Consider the following 22,115-nt stretch of genomic DNA (forward strand, 5'->3'; position numbering starts at 1 on the left):
CTGTCCTTTTCATGTTTCACCCACAAGTTATTTTTCTGGATAGCTTGTTCAAGCTCTAATTGCATGAATAAAATTATATTACAATAAATCACACATTCACTTAAATGAAAAACTGAACTGATAACATGTCCAAAGTCCTGTAGATTCCATTACCACTTAAAGAAGATTTGGGTAATACTGAATCAATTCAATTTATAAGCAATCAGACTTGCCTTTGATACAATTAGCGCATCTCCGCTATTGTAAATTAACCACCTTCCTTGCATAAGGAAACCGAATAATTGTATGTAAAATATTAATTCGTTAGCTCAAATTGACTATTTTTATTGTTATTTTCATATAAATTATATTACACAAAAATGTGCTTATATTATTAAATTAGACCTAGGATTAGATTTAAATTCACTTGTCTAATACTAGCTTTAAGCTCAGTTGTGAACAGAGTTCTAATGTGATTTAATCAATAAAAGTGCGGACAGGTCCAAACATGCTTAGAGCCAGAGAATTTAAAAGTGGTGTCTATTGATCTGCATGTCCACGCTGGTTCACCACATGCCTCCATCCAAGGGAATAAAGGGCAGGATGATAAATACTAAACATGATAATGCAATCCCTGCTGGATTGACTGCAGCTTGTAGATCCAGCAGGTAGTGAAGACATGCCAAATCCAACTTCTCTGAAGTGGATTTAGAATTTTAGAGGCAGGCTTAGCATCATGCTTAATAATATGTTTCCTGGGTTCCCATTAAGATCCCACTGGGGAGTTTATACAGGAAGATTCTCCGGCACCATAGTTAGACTTCGCAGCAGGAGGTGCTCTGATTGCTGAAACAGGCCAAAGTACAGGGGGGTTCCCTGGCCTGGGTTCTATTGGGGTCTCATGGCCTTCTCCAAGAGATGCTTGCGGAGAGGAGATTCCTTCCCTTTTTGAGTACACCTGGCAGTACACCTGGCCATTGGGAAACTAAAGTGAACACTAAGGCTACATCTACGCTGGCGGCTTCTTGCGCAAGAACTCTTTTGTGAAAGAGTTCTTGTGCAAAAAATCTTCCACAAGAGCACATCCACACTGTCACGTGCTTTTGCGCAAGAGATGTACTTTTGCGCAAGAGCATCCATGGCAGTGTAGACGCTGTCTTGTGCAAGAAAGCTCTGATGGCCATTTTAACCAAAGGGGCTTTTTGTGCAAGAAATTAATGTTGCCTGTCTACACTGTCCTCTTGTGGAAGAGCTCTTGCGGAAGAGGGCTTATTCCTCGTGGGGAGCGGAATAACTCTTCCGGAAGAAGCCCTGTTTTACAACACTGTACTGTAAATTTACTTGCGCAAGAACGCTCATGCAGTGTAGACAGCAGGCAAGTTTTTGCACAAGAATAACTGTTCTTGCGCAAGAAGCTGCCAGTGTAGACATAGCCTAAGGGTACATCCACACAGCAGTGTTATTTCAGAATAACTGATGTTATTCTGAAATAACATCGTGTATGTCTACACTACAAGCCTTTATTCGAAATAATATCGAACTGGAGGACTTCTTAACCCATACTCATGGTAACCCTTAACCCATACTCATGGTAACCCTCATTTCATGAGGAATGAGGGAAGTCAAAGAAAGAGTGTTCTTCCTTCAACTTTCTGCTGTGTACACAGAACCAAAAACCGAGTTAAGTCATTTCAATTTAAGCTACGCAACTGACTTAACTGAAGTTGCATAGCTTAATCCAACTTTAGCCCTTCTTTGAGATGTACCCTAACAGAGCTACAAAACACTAGGGCTATGTCTACACTAGCCAGTCTTGCACAAGAACATATGCAAATGAGGCTTATTTTTAGGCAGAATGGCTCTTGCGCAAGAGGGGTTTTTTTACGCAAAAAGGAGCATTGTAGACTGGCTCCTTGCGCAAAAATGATGGCTCATTAAGTATGCAAATGAGGTGCGGCAATATTAATCACCGTGTCTCATTTGCATATGTTCTTGTGCAAGACTGGCCAATGTAGCTGTAGCCTAGCTGTAGACTATGAAAACTGTTAAACCATTTTCAAAACTAGATCAAATTCTTGTTTTGTAGGACAAAGCCAAAGCTTTGGACACTGAAGCTATTAAGTCAGACCATGTGGTGGTAAGAATAAATGAAAGTCTGTCCACCTTGCCCTTTATCCCCTTGGATGGAGACATGAGGTGAACAAGGCTGCATGTACTGACCAGTAGACACTACATTCAATTTCTCCAGCTTCAGTTCATATTGTGTATGCAAAACCTACAGTGAAATACAACAGGGATCATTATGCAAAGAACACATTTATTTGACATGATTTTAGCTTGGTTTGGAGCTGCCTACATCATCTCGCCAAACTATGCATAGTTAAGCATGAGGTGAAATGGGGTTGCAAGACTGAAGACAGCAGCCCAAGTTTAACCACAAGTGCCAGACTAAGTAAAGATAGAAAGAGGCATCAGCAAGTTTCATAGTTTTCAAGATGATTCAAAAGGCAAAGCCGATAATATTATAAAATTGTCTAATAGTATGTGGAATTGCTACTAATTAATTAATTAATTAATATTTTTATTGGAAAATAGGTGGGGAATCTTTTGTTTTGAATACTTTGGGGTACAGGACACAAATTGCTGAAACTAATTAGACCTATATGCACGTGCATATATTTCTGAACATCAATTTCTTCAGTTAATTCTACATTTAGAAACTAGTTTTGCTTATTGATTAATGATTTCTGGGCTTATAAACAAGTTTCATGACATTTAAGATATTTATGATTCATCTCCCATAATTAGGCTTTGAAGAGTACCAGTAAAATGTTAGTAAATGTCAATTTTACTGTTCACTCAAACAAAAACATATTTCCACCAATGATAGCCAAAATTTACAGATAGCCTAAGAAAAAAAATGTTGCTTGACAACTTTAGAATCAAAAGGATATTTTGATATGTCATGTTAACAATTGTTTTAAACCTTACAAACAAAATCTCAACGTCTACAGTCTTTAAATAAAAATTGTGTGATTTCCCCAACTGTCTGACCACCATAGTTTCCTAAAACTGAAACGCATAATAATTGAAAAAAAATGCTAACCCATAATTTTGCAGGACCATGAAAATTTAAATAGATTAAAATAGAAAAATACTTAAAAAGAAACACTGATATTATTCACTGAAATAATAAATAAAAATGTAATTCTACCAAACCTATCCATAATATATAAATTTTATACTACAAGATCAGATGCATCTGTTGTCAGGGAACCTTCTCCTCCTCACCCATCATTACTTTGTAATGAAATCTTTTATTGCAGCAGGAATTACAAAATTAACAAAACTGAACAGAACATGATACTGAGCTAGGGAACAGAATTGATAAAGAATAAAGAGAACAGTATAACAACAAACTGAGCTCCAAAGACATGAATGCAAGTCTTAGTAATCTTTTCTTGCCAGGAGTTTTATTTTCTCCTACTAAAAAATATACTGCAAATAGGAGATACATCAAAACCACCCAGAACTATACACAAATATTTTACAAAAAAATACAATGTGCTCTAAATCAGTTTTAACAAAATGTGCTACTTTTATAACTGAGAAGGCATATGGGTTATTGGTATCACATGCTTTAAATGTTGCAATCAAAGGTCTCAAAAGTTTCAAAGCAGTTTATCCAAACTGAGATCAACTTAGCAATTATGTCAAAGTTACCACTTTCTTATTGTATCTGAAATTTTATAAAATATTAAAAATGCTTATTCAAAGATAGAACCATCAAAACTACAAGTTATTATTTTGTTTGTACTTCAGAATTCGAAGCTTCTTTCTTAACCTCTTCGTCTGTTGGTTTTTAAATATTTTCTCTTGCTAAATATATTTAACCTGTCTCAGTAAAATTCTAAATGATTCTTAACGATGCATCAATGTTCTCACATTATTATGAACAAGAGGAATCTACTTATAGCTGCACTGGGCAAAATACAGCCTGCTAGCCACATCCAGCCTGCCAAGCCGCTAGATCTGGCTCGCAGGAGCTTTCGCCAGGCTCCCTGTCTTCCCAGCCCCCATATACTGCTCAGAGGAGTGAGAATGGGGAGAGAGGCTTCAAGGGCTGCCCCCATCCCCAGCAAAATCTTGCTTCTCCCATTGGCCAGTTTCCCCAGGGCTTGTGGTGTCCACAGATGCACATGGCCCCTACAGATGGTGCAGGAGCATGGAAGGCAGGGACCCTGGCTAAGGAACCTGCTGGGTTGCTAGCAGGGAGCCACCCATGTAAACTTCTCCCAGACAGAGCCTGCCTCTGGCATCCCATTCGTTCCCTCCACCCCCCACCCCTCTGCCTCCCTACACCATGTAACCCAAATCCTCTGCACCCCTGCTCCTGCACCCATATTCCCTCCCAGTCTTGCAGGTAATCCTCTACCCCCGGTCACAACCCAAATCCTTGCACACCATCCTATGCTGCTTCTCCAGGTCACAACCCCCTCCCAAGTCCTGCTCCCCATACTATAACACTCCTCCAGGTCAGAATCCTCTTCCGCATCCATACCCTGTCCCAGACACTAGCAACCCCTCCTGCACCCCTGTCTTCTGCCCCAGATCACAACCCCCTCCTTCATCCAAATTCCCTCCCAGACCCCAAACCGCCTCCTGCATCCCAATCCTTCACCCAAGCTCCATCCTGTATCCAACCTCCATCCCAGACCCCGCACTTCCTCTACTAATATCATGGAAGAGTACAGTCCTTGACCACCTACCAAATTCTTAAAGTGCCCCTCCCCCCCAATCAAAAATTGCTGCTCACTCTGACTTATAGTATACTCTGATACAGGAAAAGTTTTTAAAAAAAGATTTAAGTCCTTTATTAAACTACAAGCCAAGCAAATACAAGGACACAACTACATCATGGTAGTCCCACAACATGGTTAAAACAGTTCCATTTTATACACTAAATGGCTTGGAGAGGGGGTTATAGTCCAATATATTGTAAAAATATGGAACCATGCCTTAACCATCTCTCTGAACACAATTTATATTAGTACATACAAAATCTGATGAGTATGACAAAGGACAAATCACAATCCCCATTTTAATGACTCTCTATGATTTTCTGTGATTGTTCATAAAATGATTCTGCTGCCCTTTATCACTGTTTAATGGGAAAAAGTACAATTTGGATATTTTTTCTTAAATGTAATTTTAGATTAAAAAAAATCTTACTGTTATTTGACTCAGGCCAGCCAATCTCATTGTTAAAGTTGGAGACATAAAGTACTTAAACGCAAGATCAAGACTTTCTTTATCAAAACACAAGGCTGTATCCAATGGCTCTTTGACTGTACTCCACATTAAATCTGCCATGTTCCGGGCTGCACTCTGTCGCAATTCTTGGTCTGACAGTTTACATAAATACCTAAAATACATCATGCAAAAAGGAGAAAGAAGAAATATGACATGATTCCACATAAAACATATGCGAAACAATCCTGCATGAGCATTTCAAATATATATATTTCTAGCAATCTTTAGGATAAAAATATTAATCCTAAACACACATAACTTGCAACTATAGTATATTAATAATAATGTAATGGGCCATCTATAGCATAGTAGATCAAATAGGTAAGTGAGAAGGAAGAAATAGAGTTGTATAGAATGATTTGGGTCAGGGGTACTCAAACTTCATTGCACTGCAACCCCCTTCTGACAACAAAAATTACTTTGCAACCCCAGAAAGAGGAAATGAAAGCCTCAGCCTGCCAGAACCCTGCCATCCCACAAAGATGAAACTTGACCTCTATCACCCCTTGTAGGGAGCCAAGAGGGGAAAAAGCCGAAGCCCAAAGGTTTCAACCCCAGGCAGGGGGCCTGTAACTCCAGCCCCATTGCCAGAGATGAAGATGAAGCCTGGGACACAGCAAATCTAACACCAGACCAGGCAGACCCATTAAAACAGGACTGTGACCCATTTTGAGATCCAGACCCACAGTTTGAGAACCAATGATTTAAGTTCCATTAGTAAACATGATTCTGATTTCACAACCCCATAGGCTTTAGAGCCTGACATGAAGCCTAAGTTGCAACTTCCACACTAGGGATGTTAAACATCGATTAACTAATTGAATAGTCGATGGGATTTCCATTGACTATTTAATTAGTCAATAAGGACTAGCACACGTTCCACCTTTGAAATGTACAAGAGCCCCAGTGGGGGTTCTTGCACATTTCAAAGTTGGAATGCTGCATGGAGCTCGGGGCCATCAGGGAGTCCCCTGCTGCCCCCAGGCTCCATGCAGTGCTTCTGCTAAGAGTCCTGCTGGGGCTCTTATACATTTCAAAGCAGAAGCACCCGCATGGAGCCTGGGGTCAGCAGGGGACTTCCCGCTGGCCCAGGACTCCACACAGCATCCAACTTTGAAATACAGGCAGTCCCTGGGTTACGTACAAGATAGGGACTGTAGGTTTGTTCTTAAGTTGAATTTGTAGGTAAGTCGGAACTGGTACATATTGGGGGGGGGGAGTCGGGGAGCTGGAGTTAGGTGGAAAAGACCCTGATTCTCATACAACTTCCTTATTCTAAGAAAAACACATACTGTTTTGATATGAAGGTTTTTTTGGTTGATATTTTAATTAAAAATTGATCATAAGTTTCAGTGTTTCATGCTATATCCAAATCTTCCTTTTGGGGTACCTGAAAGATCCCAGTTATTCATTTAATAGTCAGGATCTGTGTTTTTTATAACTAAAAAAAGTTTATTCAATGCATATTACTGTTCCAAATAGAATTTGCTACAGATGGTTCAGTGAAATGGGTATTAAGTGTAAGCAATAGTCATTGGAGAGCACAGTGAAATACTGATACAATCAAAGCTGTTGTATTCTGCTGAGCAGAAAATGGAAATCCCTTCCTGTGAAGTGTGTGTGTGAATTTATCCACAGGATTAATTTTAAAGAAAAATTCTGTGTTGGGAACAGGAGTGTAGCCACAGGTGGGTCCTCATTGTCCACTCACCCACTCTGCAACCAGACACATCCCCTCGGGGCTTACCCTGCTCCACTCCAGCCAGGGTGTGAGGTTGGTGCTTATCCCCTGTTCCGTGCTCCACCCAATTCTTGCCCACCCACACCACTGGGTAATTTTTCAGCTTCACCTCTGCCAGGCTGGAAGGGACTTGTTAATTTCACGTGACGCTAACAAGATACTTGCAGCTCTAGTGCTGAAGAGGGAAAGAGCTGTTGCTCCCAAGGTGGGGACTGTAACACAATGAGTCTCTCTGCCTGCTGCTCCTGCTGTTCCCTAGGAAATTAATTTTTCCGTTCTGGGGTGCCCCCTTTTGGTTGGTGTCTTGTTCCCCCCCCAGCAGACCCGCGTCCTCCGCAGCGAGAAAAGCCGCTCCGCGTCTCCCTGGTCTGCTGGGGGGGGAAGGGCGCTAGCTCCGTGTCTCCTTGGTCTGCTGGGGGGAAGCGCCTCCCGCGCCGCCGGAGGCGGCAACAGTGGGGGAGGCACCCCGCACTAGCTGCACCTCCCCCCCACTGTTTGTAACTAGGGATCCGACGTAAGTTGGATTGATGTAACCCGGGGAATGCCTGTATACAAGAATTCCCGCTGGGACTCTTGTACATTCAAAGCAGAAGTGCCCTGCTGACCCCAGGCTCCATGCGAGCGCTTCTGCTGGGGCTCTTGTACATTTCAAAGAGAAAGCGCCACTGCTGCGCCTCTGCCCTGTCCCACAGAGATGCAGCTGGGGGGACCCAACTTAAGCTGGCTCCCCCCAGCACCACCTCCTCTTCCCCTCTTTGCTGCCTCTTTGTGATAGAGGCAGCAAGGGGGGGGAAGCGACTAGTCGCCTAATGCGTCAACTATCTGATAAGGTTTTGCTTATTGAATAGTTTACTAGTTGATTAGTTGCTTGTATCCCTAATCCACGCTGCTACTTTCAGAGTACCAGCTTGAGCCTCACCAATGTGAGTCTGTCTACCCAGACTGGGATACTTGCCCCCAGCTCCAGTATAGACATATCCCATATTCTTGTTTGTGTCCTCGCCTACAGGGCTGATAGAACCTTTGTTATATAATCAGGTTCTGACATATTTAGAGAATGATATATATATATAATTTCTCCCAGCAAAACCTTGTCAACTGTGTTTGTATGAAACCTTCCATGCTTCAGAACTATTTTTGTGTCCGTAAAATCTAGGAATTTACTTGTGGGGAAATTCTGCACCACTCTGCGGGCACAGAATTCATATCATCTGCAAATTTCTTTGCTTTCAAACAGAAAAACAAAGAAATCTGCAGAGCACACACATCCCTGCCCTTTCAGTCTGGGTGGATCCAAACTATTTGAGTGCTTGGATCAACTGTCAGAGACATAAATCACAGCAGTGGTAAGGGTGGACTAGGATAGCATGAAAATGAGCAGGAGGGATTCCATCTCTCTGGCTTGCTCTTTCAGAGTGCCAGGCATGAAACTTTAGGTTGTTTGGAGATAGGCTTGAGGCAAACTCTGTTCCTTGAGACTGGGCAGAAATATAGCAGCCTGCCTGGGCAGTTGTTAATGTTCCTATTGTTAGTTAACTATTCCCATTCTTGCTGTGGTTTTAAGGCTCCTTTAGACTGACAAAGTGGTGAAAAGGAAGCTTACTGTAAATGACAGTAAGCGAATCCTCAGCTAGGAAGATCTATGTACTTTCTCAATTTTTTTCCTGTGCCAGAATGACACAAATGGGTTAGATTACAATTCAGGATCAACTTTACTTTACTTATTTAAAAAAAAAAAAAGACTCTGAGGACAAATAAAAGATTTATAAAGCAGTAAATAAAATGTCATGATAATCAGAACCAAACATGTCCCAAAGTAACTGGAATACAGGGTACTGGTTACTCTACTGTAACAAACTTTCATTGTGTTTAGGAAATGCTGAATTGTTATTGTGCTTTTTTTCTATACTGTAATTTATATAAATTACCAAAATAATTTGCACAGGATTACACGGCATTATTTTGATAAATAAAATATGCAGAGTTTTGAAGAATATAATTTTTTGGCACAGAATGCACCCTGTAGTGTGAAGAAGCTGAAGAAGATTGACCAATCACTACGTTTCAAAACAAATCACTGCTGCCAAAGATACTGGAATATTTTACACAAAAAACAGAATAGCTGGACAATTTAAACTAGTCCACCATTTCCTGATAATGTAGGAAGCAAAGCCCCTAAGGATAGCTGGTGTAAAAGTGAACACGCATACAGAGTAACCTATGCAGCTGTGAATATCCTTGCCTTCATAGTGACCTTGGAGTCACAAGCAGCAATCAGCCACATACAAGGCAGCAGTGGTTACAGCAACACAGTTTGATGGTTCTGTCTACACACTAAACAACTGCTAGACCGGCTACACCAAGATAATCATGCTGTAACCCAGGAATTGACAAGATGCAGTCTGTAGGCCAAATCCAGCCGCCAAGCCATCAAATCTGGATCATGGGCCGCCACACAGGGATCCTCAGGCACAAAGCAGCCCCCACACTGCTTTAAGTGGCTAGATGCTCCCTGTTGCTATCTGTTCCAACCAAAAAGAGCTAAGAAATTGTGCTAGGGGCAGGGGGAAATCTGCAAACCCTTCTCCACCCCCACCTCCACCCCGCCTCCAGTACCTGGAGCAGAGCACCACAGGGAGCAGCCAGCCATCTTAAGCAGTCTGAGGCTACTGACAGGCAGGGAGCCTGCCTTGGGGCTCTGCAGGGCTGCTGGCTGTGAGCCACGTAGGTAAGCACCTCCCAGCCAGCGCCTGCCTCCCTCCATCCCAACTCCCTGCCACAGGTTATCACCCAAACACTCTGCATTCCTCCTCCCCCAGATAACAACTCCCTCCTAAACCCTGCATCCCCTCCTTCACCCAACTCTGCAAGCCAGAATCCTCTATTACACCCATATCCTCTTCCAGATCCTGCATCTCATCCCCTCCTTCACCCAAACTCCCTTTCAGATCCCTCACTTTCTCCTGCACTCCAGTTGCCTACCCTGAGCTCCCTTCTACACCCAACCTTCATCTCAGACCCCACTCCCCTTCCACAGAAAAGTATACCCTCTTATCAAAATCTTGGAGTGGCTCCCCCATCAAAAATTATTGCCTACCCTTGCTATAACTTCTACCACCAGTAAGGTTCAGACATAGTTCACTGGCATGTTTAGGACAACTAACCATGTTTACAGTTACAATTTAGTCATGGGTATTTTTTAGTAAAAGTTGTGGACCAGACATGGGCAATAAACAAAAATTCACAGTCCATGACCTTCTTATGACTTGTACTGTATACTTCTGACTACATCGTAGATAATGGAGGAGGTAGAAGGGCACTGCTGCATATTCCACCCCACAAAAGCTTATGTCCAAATAAATTCGTTAGTCTTTAAGGTGCCATAGGACTCCTTGTTGTTTTTATTAACTACGGTATTGATAAAAAACAGCATTTAACTATCGTCTTTCAGCAGGGTTCAAATTTCACCATGGCTGAACTAAATTCTACCCAGTTTCATCAGCCTCAGAGAAAGTATTAATAGTTCATACATTTGCCAATATTCTAAATTTGTATCTATTCATGCAAACTGGACACACCTGTGCTAAAAGCTAGTATGGGCACAAGTGAGGTTAAACTGATCTAACCACATTTATACTCCATTCTTTTGCCTTGTTTCATGGGTCTAAACATTAACCAGTTGGAGAAGAAATGTAAAATTATTGGGCTTCATTTTCATTTATGTTAAGGCCCTTTTACAGTGTTCTGGCAATGTAAAGAGGCCTTAAAGTCAATACACTTTAAGTCTCCTTAACATTGCCAAATTAACATAAAGACACATTTGTGTGAATGATAATCTGGACCATAGAGTTCTTTCCTTGCTAACAGATAAGCCAAGGAAGAGAACAAGAAGGGCCAGGTATGGAATAATTCCCTCAATCCAAAACAACTCAGAGCAGATCTTCACATATCTTCACTGGAAATAAGGCAAGAGTAAATAAACCAAACTAAAAGTTTATCCACTACCATGCCCAGACAATAAAAAAAAAAAAAGATCTTTGCCTATTTTCAGTGACAGTCTACCAGCAAACAAGCCATAGGGGGGAGGGAGGAATTATTTCCCAAAGCCAAATATGGCTATCAGACAGACCCAGACCATATGGACAAGACAAAGAAATGGCTTGAACTTTGAAAAGCTTTTGAGTTCTGGTACAATTTGAAGTTCTAATGTTTTATCAAACAATGAAACTTTTTGTTATCTTTAAAGCTTACCTGATAACATAGGTCCTAAAAGGTATAATGTGCTGCATGACAGCAGGGATGTGTAGCCATATCCTGATCTATAAGCAAAAACAAAAATAGAGAAACTTACATTTCTGGAGAACAATGAAATGCAAAGACCACTATAAAAGATTAGAAATGAAAAATTGTGTCAAAAAATAAGGCATTGGAATAAAATAGTTACTCACCTTCTCACAACTATTGTTCTTTGAGATGTAGCATTCATGTCTGTTTCAATCAGATGGGTGTGCACGCGCATGCAAGCATAGAAGCCAGAAAATTTCTCTCCTAGCAGCATCTGTTGGATTGGCCTGAGCACCCCCTAGGGTTGTACCGTTATGGCGCCCAATATATAGCCCTGCCAACCCACCCACTCCCCAGTTTCTTTTTGCCAGCAGCTCCAACAGAAGAGTACAAGCATGGGTATTGGAATGGACATGAACACCACATCATCTCAAGAAAAACAGTTATGAGAACACAAGTAACCATGATTTCTTCTTTGAGTGCTTGTTCATGTGCATCCCAATCAGGTGATTCACAAGCTTAAATTCCACAAGCTAGGGTTGGAGTCTTGCGCTGCCTGGGGCACTGCTCTGCTGAAGGCCACAGTGTCTCTAGCCTGCTGGGTAATTGCAGAGTGCGCAGCTAACACGTGGGTAAATGACCATGTCACCACTCTGAAGATTTCCTATGCCAGGAATGCTGTCGATGAAGCCTGTGCCCTGGGGGAATGACAAATGCAGGCGTGGGAACACCTGTGAGGCTGTAGCACTCGCAAATGCAAAAGACAATCCAAGCGAATATATGTTGAGTGGATACAGGCTGACCTTCATTCTATTTGCAATTGCTACACATAACTAGACCATCTTCCTGAACAGTCTAGTTCTCTTAATGCTGTGTACATCCAGAGAGTGGAGTCTTTGTTCCAATTTGGCTTATGGCAGAATGCCAGGAGGAAGCTGTCCTGATTGATGTGGAACTGACACCATTTTGGGGAAGAAAATGGGATGAGGTCTTATCTGCAACTTGTCCTTCTACAACATGACATGGGGGAGGGACTCTAATGTCAGGCCCTGACCTCCAAAACCCTCCTAGCCGAGGTTATGACCACTATGAAAGCCACATATAGAGGTAAATCATGATTTGTTGGTAAAGGTTCAAATGGTGGTCCCATCAATCCAGAAAGTTCTAATTTGAGCTCCCATGCCAAGACAGGCTTTCAGACATGCAGATATAGTCTCTCTAGTCCTTTCAAGAACCAAATGACCATGGAGTTAGCACACACCACTTGTCCCCAAGCCACTCAGATAAAAGGCTGATATGGCAGCTACATGAACTCTTACTGACAAAACTGAAAGCCCTTGGTGCTTCAGGTGGACAAGGTGGTTCAGAATAAGCAGTACTAAGGCTAGCATCGGGATGAATAGTACTGAACTGACCAGACTGAAAATCTCTTCCACTTGATGAGGTAGGTGGATATCGTAGAAGGTTTCCTGCTGCAAAGGAAGACTTGACAAACCTAGTCAGAGCAGGAAAACTCCATAGTGTACAGTCATGGAGCTTCCATGTCATGAGGTGCAACAACTTGAGGTTCAGGTGTCAGTGATGACTGCGGTCTTGCATCAGAAGGTCCAGGAAGAGTGGTAAGGTGATTGGGATCTCCACTAACATGCCTAGAAAGGATGTACACCAGTGCCAATGGGGCGAGGCTGGCACTATCAATATAACCTGAGCTCGCTTCCTTTTCATCTTTGACAAGTATCCTGTGAACAAGAGAAATAGGCAGAAAGGAGATGACCTCCCCACAGGAGGAGGAACATGTTGTTGCAGGAGCCCTAACTGTGGATTTGCAAGGAACAGAACTGCTGATACTTGCTGTTGAGGCATGTGACAAACACGCCTAACTGGAGAAAGTGCCGAAGAACAGGTGCTTTGCATAAGACCAACTGACCCTAGGTTGAAAAAACAAACAGCGAATAGTCCTGTAGCACCCTAGAGACTAACAAAAAAGGTAGATGGTATCATGAGCTTTCGTGGGCACAACCCTCGAAATCTCATTATACCATTTACATTTGTTGTTAGTCTCAAGATGCTCTAGGCCTATTTGCTGTTTTTAAGGTTTTTCAGGTATAGACTAACATGGCTACCCCTCTGAAACTTCTGACCCTAGAGTGGATTGGGGGCAGAGAGCTGCCTCCATGAGTAAGATCCTGAAACTCTGCTCATGATCTTTAAGTATCCACAGATGAAAACTTTTGCAGATGTGGTGCTTCTCTTTTTGGTTACCCTCAGTGAGACACTTTAGGCACTCCGTGTGGGAATCACTCTTCAGCATAAGCTTGCCGCGGGCTTGGCAAGCTTTGAACCCTGGGTACCAAAGTATGTGCTAGTGGGGGGAAAGAAGAAAAAGAGGGGGTACCCCCCAACACTATGTAATATGACAAACTAGTGAACTTAACTAACAAACAAACAGGACACTTGCCAAGTAAGAGCAAGAGGTCCCAGCTGCCATCACCAAGTGGTAAGAAGGAACTGGGTAGAGGGTGGGTCAGCAAGGTTATATATTAGACACCATAACAGCACTAGGGGGCATCCAGGCCAACATGACAGATGCTGCTAAATGAAAAAAAAACTTCCAGCTTCCATGCACACAGGTGTTCCCATAGTTGGAACTCACATGAACAAGCACTCAAAGAAAAATGTTGGCTTTTTGTAAACTTTTATAGGTTCCAATGAGATTTTTTCCAGTCTTCAAAATTGTATTCTGGAACAAGTTACCACAGCTAATAAATTAACCCAGATCTGGAGTCATATTTTTTTCTGCTAATAAGAAAAATAAGCTAAAAATCCATATAAAACATTATGCTGCTCTGCCTTAATGCCCTTCATTTGTGAACTTTCTATTCCCTCCTGTTTCTTCAACCTAATGCATTCTTCAGCTCTTATTCTGACCTCCATTTGTAATGTATTTTTCTCTTCCAAGGGAGCTATATGAAAATTCCACCCCTTATGCCACTGTTGATTATACTCATTTATTTGATTTTGGTGGAAGATTTGATACTTTGAGCTAATCCATATTACAACTACAACTGTGATTTTGTAATCAGTTAAAATATATGACCATCTTAACCAGTTAAATGTAACATGATTCAGAGCTGCTTTTCTGCTATCATGTTTGCACATCCATATTTACTATCCTGCTAACCTTGTTTGTTAACAGTGCATTCTGGGAAAAACCAAGGCAACTATTTCTGCCAACGACTGGGATGCCCAGGAGACACACACAAAATGTGTGAGAAACGTACTAAGATGCCCCACAGCAAAGGAATTACATTCATACTATCAAACTATACCGAGTCATTAGTCCACCCTTTGAGAGGCTGTTCAGGTGAAGTTAGAAGGACACAACCCTGCTCATGATCCTCAACTCCTCTACCCCCAACATCTTAGCCACATCCATGAATGTGTACAGGTCTGTATTGGTAGAGATAGGCAAAGCCATATCATTTCCGGTACTGGCACAACTCCAGGCACACCAAACTGATCTACACATCTGTGCTCTCTTTCCCACAAGATCAATTCCTGGAAACCCTTGCAATTCCAGTGCATTTTTCAGTAAGAAAAAAAATGAGGTAAACGGGTCGTCTAGCTTTACAGCATTTCTCCCTGAGGTACTGCAACACAGTAACATGAAATGTATTTCAACTCACTGGCCTCTTTCTCTATGCTGGACCACATCCCTTGGATCTGGCAGTAGCTTCCTACTATAGCCTTTGACAACGCAATGATGAAACATTGTGCACAGGCCCATAAAGTGCAGTATTGCAGATGAAAAGATTAAAGAGGATTTATAAAGCAAATGTCCTACTTGGGACATCTATGCACACAGGATAAAACAACAGATTACCAAAAATTCCAGCAGTGTACTCCCTTGCTGCACACATTTTCACATGTTTACATTCATGTGTAAAATCTTGGAGGCCTTTTTTTTTTTTCAGATTACACTTCTCCAAAATAAAATCTCCACCAGTCAGCAGCAGTGTTTAGCAACATGCCTTCAGATCACTCCCAGATTTCTACAAAGATGGGTTTCAAACTTACAATTCCTGTGTATACAGGCAGTCCCCGGGTTACATGGATCCGACTTACATTGGATCCCTACTTACAAACGGGGTGAGGCAACCCCGCACTAGCTGCTTCCCCCAAGCAGACCAGGGAGGCACGAAGCTAGTGCCCCCCCCCGCAGCAGACCAGGGAGACGCGGAGCAGCTTTTTTCAGCAGACACCTCAGCTTGAGAATAAAGGACTGAGGGAAGTGAGGCGTGGGAGAATAAAACTGAGCTCTGGAGAAATGTTTGGCTAGAGTTTCCCCTATATTATGTACCAGTTCCGACTTACATACAAATTCAACTTAAGAACAAACCTACAGTCCCTATCTTGTACGTAACCCGGGGACTGCCTGTAGTTCAGGTTCAATAGCTTCCCCATGTCCCCTTGAGCCACTCATGACCTGCAAAAACTAGCTGGCTAGCAACTCTCTTGGGTAGTCTGCCTGCATATGTACAGCATAATTCATTTGGCACAAGAGTGTTTAGTGCGTGTCTCCCTACACAACTTAACTTTTTTTGTGAAAAATGTTTTTAATAACGCATCCCCAAAGGGATTATGAGTGTCATGCACTAGCTGACACCATAGCTGTGCTTGTGCCCCATATCAATTGTGACACATTTACCTCTTTACATAACACAAAAACTAGGAGTCACTCAATGAAAATAATAAGCAGCACCTATAAAATAAACACAAAGAAGTACTTCTTCATACAACACAATCTGTGGAACTCGTTGCCATGGGATTTTGTGATGGCCAAAGTATAATTTGGCTCCAAAAAGGTTTTATAAGTTTATGGACTATAGATCCATTAATGGCTATTAACACCATGTTTTGGGTGTCCCTAAACATCCAACTGCCAGAAGCTACGACTGAGTGACAGAGAAAGGATCATTCTAAGTTGCTCTGTTCTGTTTATTCCTTCTGAAACATCAGGCACTGGTCACTCTCAAAGGACAGGATACTGGGCTACATAGATTATTGGTCTGACCCAATATGGCTGTTCTTACATGATTCGTTTTTGACAAATTCTTTTATGAGTAGACTGGATTTTACATCCTTGAAAACTAAACTGTTTACAAGGTTATGATGGATGACATGTCCTTTGTGAATCCTTAGTTACATTTGGTGTGTGTTTTCCATACAGAGGATATGAACCAGATGCTTTCCTAAAATTTCAAAAGGGAGACTTCTTTGTCTTCACTCAAAAAACCCTATTTGTGGATTTTCCTTGAAATTTTCAGAGAAACACAAATAATCATTCTGAATTAGCTGTAAAATGTGGAAGCAGAATATTGTATTTTAAAGGGAATTAGTAGATGGATGGTAGTAACCAAAATTTTTATTATGAAACACTTATTGCATACTCGATTCTGGGAGGAATACCAGTCTCTCCACAATCTAATCGTTACAGAAAACCAATTTCTAGCCCATAACATAGTAACTACACTAGTTAGAAAAAAATAAAACAATCTATCCTTCCCAAGAGCTCCAAATTAAAGCTAAGTCAGTGGATCTAAGAATCTTAACGATCAGAGCAGGTTAACTGCCATTCTCAAGAATTGCTATTATGGTGAAAATGCATTTAGCTAACTTTACACTACAGTTTTAAGTTAACACAGCAATTATTATGTAACAGCTGACACTGCAAAGATACCCTGCAGATCTGTTTACTGGACTATCATTCACAGGGCTACTCATAAATCTCGTATTAACTTAGTTGTGAAGTCCATAAACTGAAGTGGATGACACAGTCACACAGTAGTTGGGTTTGTACGAGAGGGATATGTGATTTTCTCACAAAAATTATTACAGAACTTTTATGTTAAATGTGCACTTCTACGTTCAGAATTTCATTTCATGAGCAATCAAACATGTGAAAGTGAAAAGCAAGGAGAAATAACTGAAATCAACATTTAAACATTATTTACCATTGTGAAGTGAAAGAAAATCCATTCAGCAAATTTATCACCCCAAAAACAATGTCATATTTAGAATTAATCAAACCTCTTATAATATAAAGGGAACAGCATTACTGTCCATAGTAATTATAAAGAGAAACATCAATAAGGCCCTACTTGAACTGTGGAATGACTGTCAAATAATTGTATCTGAGTTGTGGATAAAATATAGAAAATTGCAGTATCCAGGACTGACAACAGGAGCCCTGACCTATGGAGGTCTGTTAATGGAGCTGGCTGTTAAAATGTAACATATGGTGGCCGAGTGGTCGGGGCCGGCAAGAAGGAGCGTGCCATCCCCCAGGAAGAGTCTGGAGGCCAGCTGCAGAGGGGCTGGACTTGACCATCCTCCAGTTCAACAAATTTCCTCGTTCAGGTTCCGAGTGTGCTAGACCAGGGAGGTCTAACCTGTAATAGGGAAGGGAAGGGAAAGAAAAGGCCAACACTTTAAAGGCATTTTTATATTTCCCCATCCTGGAAGCTGCCACGAACTGATCTGCACCACAGCAGTGCTCCCTGTAAGCTAAGCACTTGAGCGGCCATCCAGGAAAGATTCAGATGACACCCAACTGATTAGCAGGGTGCCCACAGCCAGCAGCATATGTTTCAATTGGTGGTTAACATGTACACACGCCTTAATGCACATAAAATTTATTCGGCACACAGATGGAAAAATGAGAGGGAACACTGACTTTACTCTGGAGCTGTATTGCTGATAGCCTTAGAGTTACTCTAAATCAGGGGTTCTCAGGACAAATTTTTGGTGGCTGCAGAGAATGATCACCAAGTCTTGCTCTCAAACTTTTTCCTGAAATACTTACTTAGCTTTCAGTAAGCCAAATAAATATGCACGTATACAGATCTTTATCATCATAACGTATTTATTATTAGCTAGGCACGTCTGTTCTGAAAAACTACATTAAATACACAAGTGTTACTTTTCACAACAGACTTGTCCCCAAGCTTGCCAGACACAATCCCTACTGTTGACACTAGCAAGCAATACCAAGCTGGTGCATCCAGGAGCCTCAGGGAGCAAGAGGGGGCTGCTGATACTCCCCACCGATCAGAGCACAGGTGACCGGGCCCACAAGAAAATCCCTGATGCGAACATGCAGCCATAGTGCCTGCATTTGAGAAATGGTGCTCTGAATCATGTCAGCTAGAATTACTTCATAAAGGTTATCCCAACAGCTCAAGATTGAGGTAACTCTGCATACTGTAGCAACACCCTCCAATGCAGGGCTACTCAACACGCGGGCCACATGCGGCCCGCAGCCCGTCAGTTTGCAGCCAACGGTGCAGTTTGGGTTTACACAGGGCTCATCAGGTGGCCCACAGGTAGGAGCAAAACAAAAGAGTAGACCCGTGGTCCCCAACACGGTGCCCGCGGGCGCCATGGCGCCCGTGGGGGCATTTCCATGCGCCCGCCAGGTGCTCGGGGCTGGCCTGGCACCGGGCACTGGGCGGAGGGAGCGCCGGCCCCGGGCGCGCGGCGCAGGGCGGGCGGGGGCGGGCGGGGGGAGCGCCGGCCCCGGGCGCGCGGCGCTGGGCGGGCGGGGGGAGCGCCGGCCCCGGGCATGCAGCTATGGGGGGGGCCGCCCCCAGGCATGCGGCTATGAGGGGGGCCGCCCCCGGGGCGCAAGTGTCCATGCGCCCACCAGGTGCTCGGGGCTGGCCTGGCACCGGGCGCTGGGTGGGGGGAGCGCCGGCCCCGGGTGCGCGGCGCTGGGCGGGGGGAGCGCCGGCCCCGGGCATGCAGCTATGGGGGGGGCCCCCCCCAGGCATGCGGCTATGGGGGGGGCCGCCCCCGGGGCGCAAGTGTCCCCGCCCCCTGGCGCCAGACGGGCAAACGGCCACGCCCCCTGGCGCCCGACAACCTCGAAAGGTTGGGGACCACTGGAGTAGACAATATAATGTTCTTCTGTCGAGATGCATTTTAAAATTCCTTGACTGTCATTGGTCATTAAAAGTGCTGTCATATGGGTAGAAGTCAGGTAAATATGCATTTTATTAATATCAGCAGAACTGACTTACATGGGGCCTGTGTATTGTGTAGTCTTGCCTTAATCTTTGTATTCATGTCGACAGTGTGAAATAAGTTATTTGCCTATATATTTGCATGTACATGCCGCCACACTTAAGTTGCGGCCCTCGGCACGTATTGCGAGTATCAGTGTGGCCCCCAGGGCTTCCAAAGTTAAGTAGTCTTGCTTAATATTTGGATTACCTAAGAATGCCTGCCTACAGGACAGGTGGTGTGGACTCATCAGTGCTATCTTTCTTCCAATCATAGTTACTATAAAGCAGTGTTTCCCAAACTATGGGCCTCAGCCCGCGGAAAAAAATACCGGGCCTCAGCATGGCTGGTGGCTGCCGGCAGGGCCGGCCTTAGGCCAATTCGGGCCCCGCGTCCCTGAACCCGGAAGTGCCGGCGAGTTACAGAGCTGGCGGCCCTGCTCTACCGATACGTGGAGCTAGGTGTCTCCCCCGGCTCTGCCTGGAGCGGGCCTGGGCCCCCGAACAGGCCCCCCCGCGCGTCCTGCCACTCCGCCCCCTGAGCGTCCCCGCTGTGCGTGGCTCCTCCTCACTGCCTGCTGCTGCCCATGTGCGGCACTGCACGTGGGCAGGGAGGATGCCCGGGAGTGATGTGACGTCACGGCCCGAGATTTTAAAAGTCTTCGGAGGCACGTGGCGAGGCCACGCTGGCTCCGGCGGCCTCCAGCCCCGCAATGTGGAAGGCAGAAGGTAGGAAACAGGCTTGGGCAGAGGTGAGGAGGAGGAGGAGGCGGCAGTGGCGGCAGGCTTGCGTGAAGGGGGAGGAGTGGAAGGAGAAGGGGCTTGGGAGGGGAAGGCGCCAAGGGACAGGGTGCAGGAGAGAGAGACAAATGCCAGGAGGCCAGGAATGAATCAGCCTGCAGGGACTGGGACTGACCCGGCCATATGTAGATCTTGGGACACTGTTCCCCCTCCCCCCCACAAAGCACAAAGCATGAGTTAGTCCGGCCCAGGGATTCTATTGTGTCCCCCCACACACACATACATATTTAAGTAGTTGTGAACTGTCTGGCTGGTAGACACACTCATGCAGCCTGAGCACATTTACCAGCCAGGCAGTTTGAAACTACAAACTGATACATCTAGTAATAATACAACTTACCTAATGAGAAAATACCAGACATGTTATATGTCTGGTATTTTCTCAGTTTGTTTTGTACGTGTTTATGTTTTTGGGCTGCAAAAAGCAGTATTGAAAAAAAAGGGTTCCAACTAAAGTAAAAAGTTTGGGAAACCCTGGTCTAACCAGCTTTCTGTCTGTCTTACAGTCCATTTAAACAATCCATATTCCTTAACTTGCTGGCAAGAATATTGTAGGTGACCATATCAAAAGCTTTGCTAAAGCTGGCACTGGGGGTTTTGGGAGGACCAGAAACAACTTATTTGAATATTCATCATTTGATTAATGAATATGCAAATGAACATTACTGGTCCTCCAAATGTTCGTGAATGGATTTACTGGTCCCCGTGTCAAAAAGTTTGGGAACCCCTGCTATAAAGCTAAACCTCAGCTGCCTATTTAGAACAACTTTCTAGTTACCTTATGGCACCTGATAGTAACACAGGCATATGGAAGAAGGAAACAACCAAGATCAGATCCAAAGGACTAAATACAGCAGTCATATCAGAATATAATTACATGGCATTTCATATTAGTTATATTAAGTATTTACAGTTAAACTTAATGAACAAAATTCTGTCTCCCTTTACAAGAACGTTCCTGAGCAAGACATCCCCTCCCATCACATCTTCATGATTCCTAGACCACAAATGACCACCTCCACATACATGCTTTAACTCCCACTACCAAAGTCTTCCAGTTCCACAGTATTCCAATGCTCACAGTTGCCAGCTGTGATCAAGGGATACTTTCCTAGACTAATTTTACTGCAACCAGAATGTTTGGAAAGAGAAAGGAAATCTTACAGGTGCCCCTATACCTCCAACAGATCTCAGAGTAATGACTGGATAGAGCAATCTCTAGATATCTTTCTCTCCGTGAGGAGAAAATTGTGGCTTTTTCCTTCTCCAGGTTCCTCTTCTTTAAATTTTCCCAGACTTACAGTCAGTCACTCTGCTCCCACTTTATATTTGTTACATTTTGATTTAAAAGTGTAACCAACTCAGGTGAATACTTACATTAGATACCACTGTGATAAATGCATGTGCTATAAGAAATGGCAATGTATCAGGGTTTCCATATTCAAAACAATCCTTCATGAGGGAAAGGCCATTTTTTCCACAAAATAGACAAACATAACGAAGCAAGTGCAACGGTACTTCTACATCCTGCAGAAAATGAAGAAGAATATAAACATTTTATTTAAAAAGAAAAACAAGTGACTACTGAAAACAAAACAAAAAAATCAAATACATACATATAAGGTAAGAGTTCAGGTAAGCAATGTTGGATCATATAGACGTATACAATACTAAACATGACTATTTTATACTCTCAGAAAACATGTTAATTGTATTTCAGTGTTCTGTATAAATACATCAGAGGAATGAACACCAGGGAGGGAGAGTAGTTTAGTTTAAGGGACAATGTTGGCACAAGAATAGGTCTGAATTAGACATAAATTTAGGCCTGAAATTAGATGAAGGTGTCTAACCATTAGAGTAGTGAAGTTCTGGTTCAGCTTTCCAATGGAAGTGCACAGGAAAAAAAAATCTAACTTGGTTCAAGACCGAGC

The 22,115-nt window shown here is 43.2% G+C and overlaps 1 protein-coding gene across 5 annotated transcripts in view; it reads right to left on the minus strand.

Annotated features, from left to right (window-relative positions):
• USP34 (ubiquitin specific peptidase 34) overlaps positions 1-22,115 on the minus strand; it is a 247,534-nt gene that overhangs the window by 193,043 nt on the left and 32,376 nt on the right. For all 5 annotated transcript variants that reach the window (XR_012903003.2, XM_075925544.2, XM_075925543.2 and 2 more), the window contains exons 5-7: positions 21,559-21,708; positions 11,285-11,352; positions 5,212-5,404 (exon numbers count right to left, since the gene is read on the minus strand). Coding sequence is in view for 4 of the 5 variants with exons in the window: in XM_075925544.2 (XP_075781659.2) it covers positions 5,212-5,404; positions 11,285-11,352; positions 21,559-21,708 (411 nt within the window). In the remaining variant the exon portion in view is untranslated. The remainder of the gene's footprint in view (positions 1-5,211; positions 5,405-11,284; positions 11,353-21,558; positions 21,709-22,115) is intronic.

The sequence above is a fragment of the Pelodiscus sinensis genome, chromosome 3 (genome assembly GCF_052426305.1).
Source record: "Pelodiscus sinensis isolate ZL-2025 chromosome 3, ASM5242630v1, whole genome shotgun sequence".
Lineage (NCBI taxonomy): Eukaryota > Metazoa > Chordata > Testudines > Trionychidae > Pelodiscus > Pelodiscus sinensis.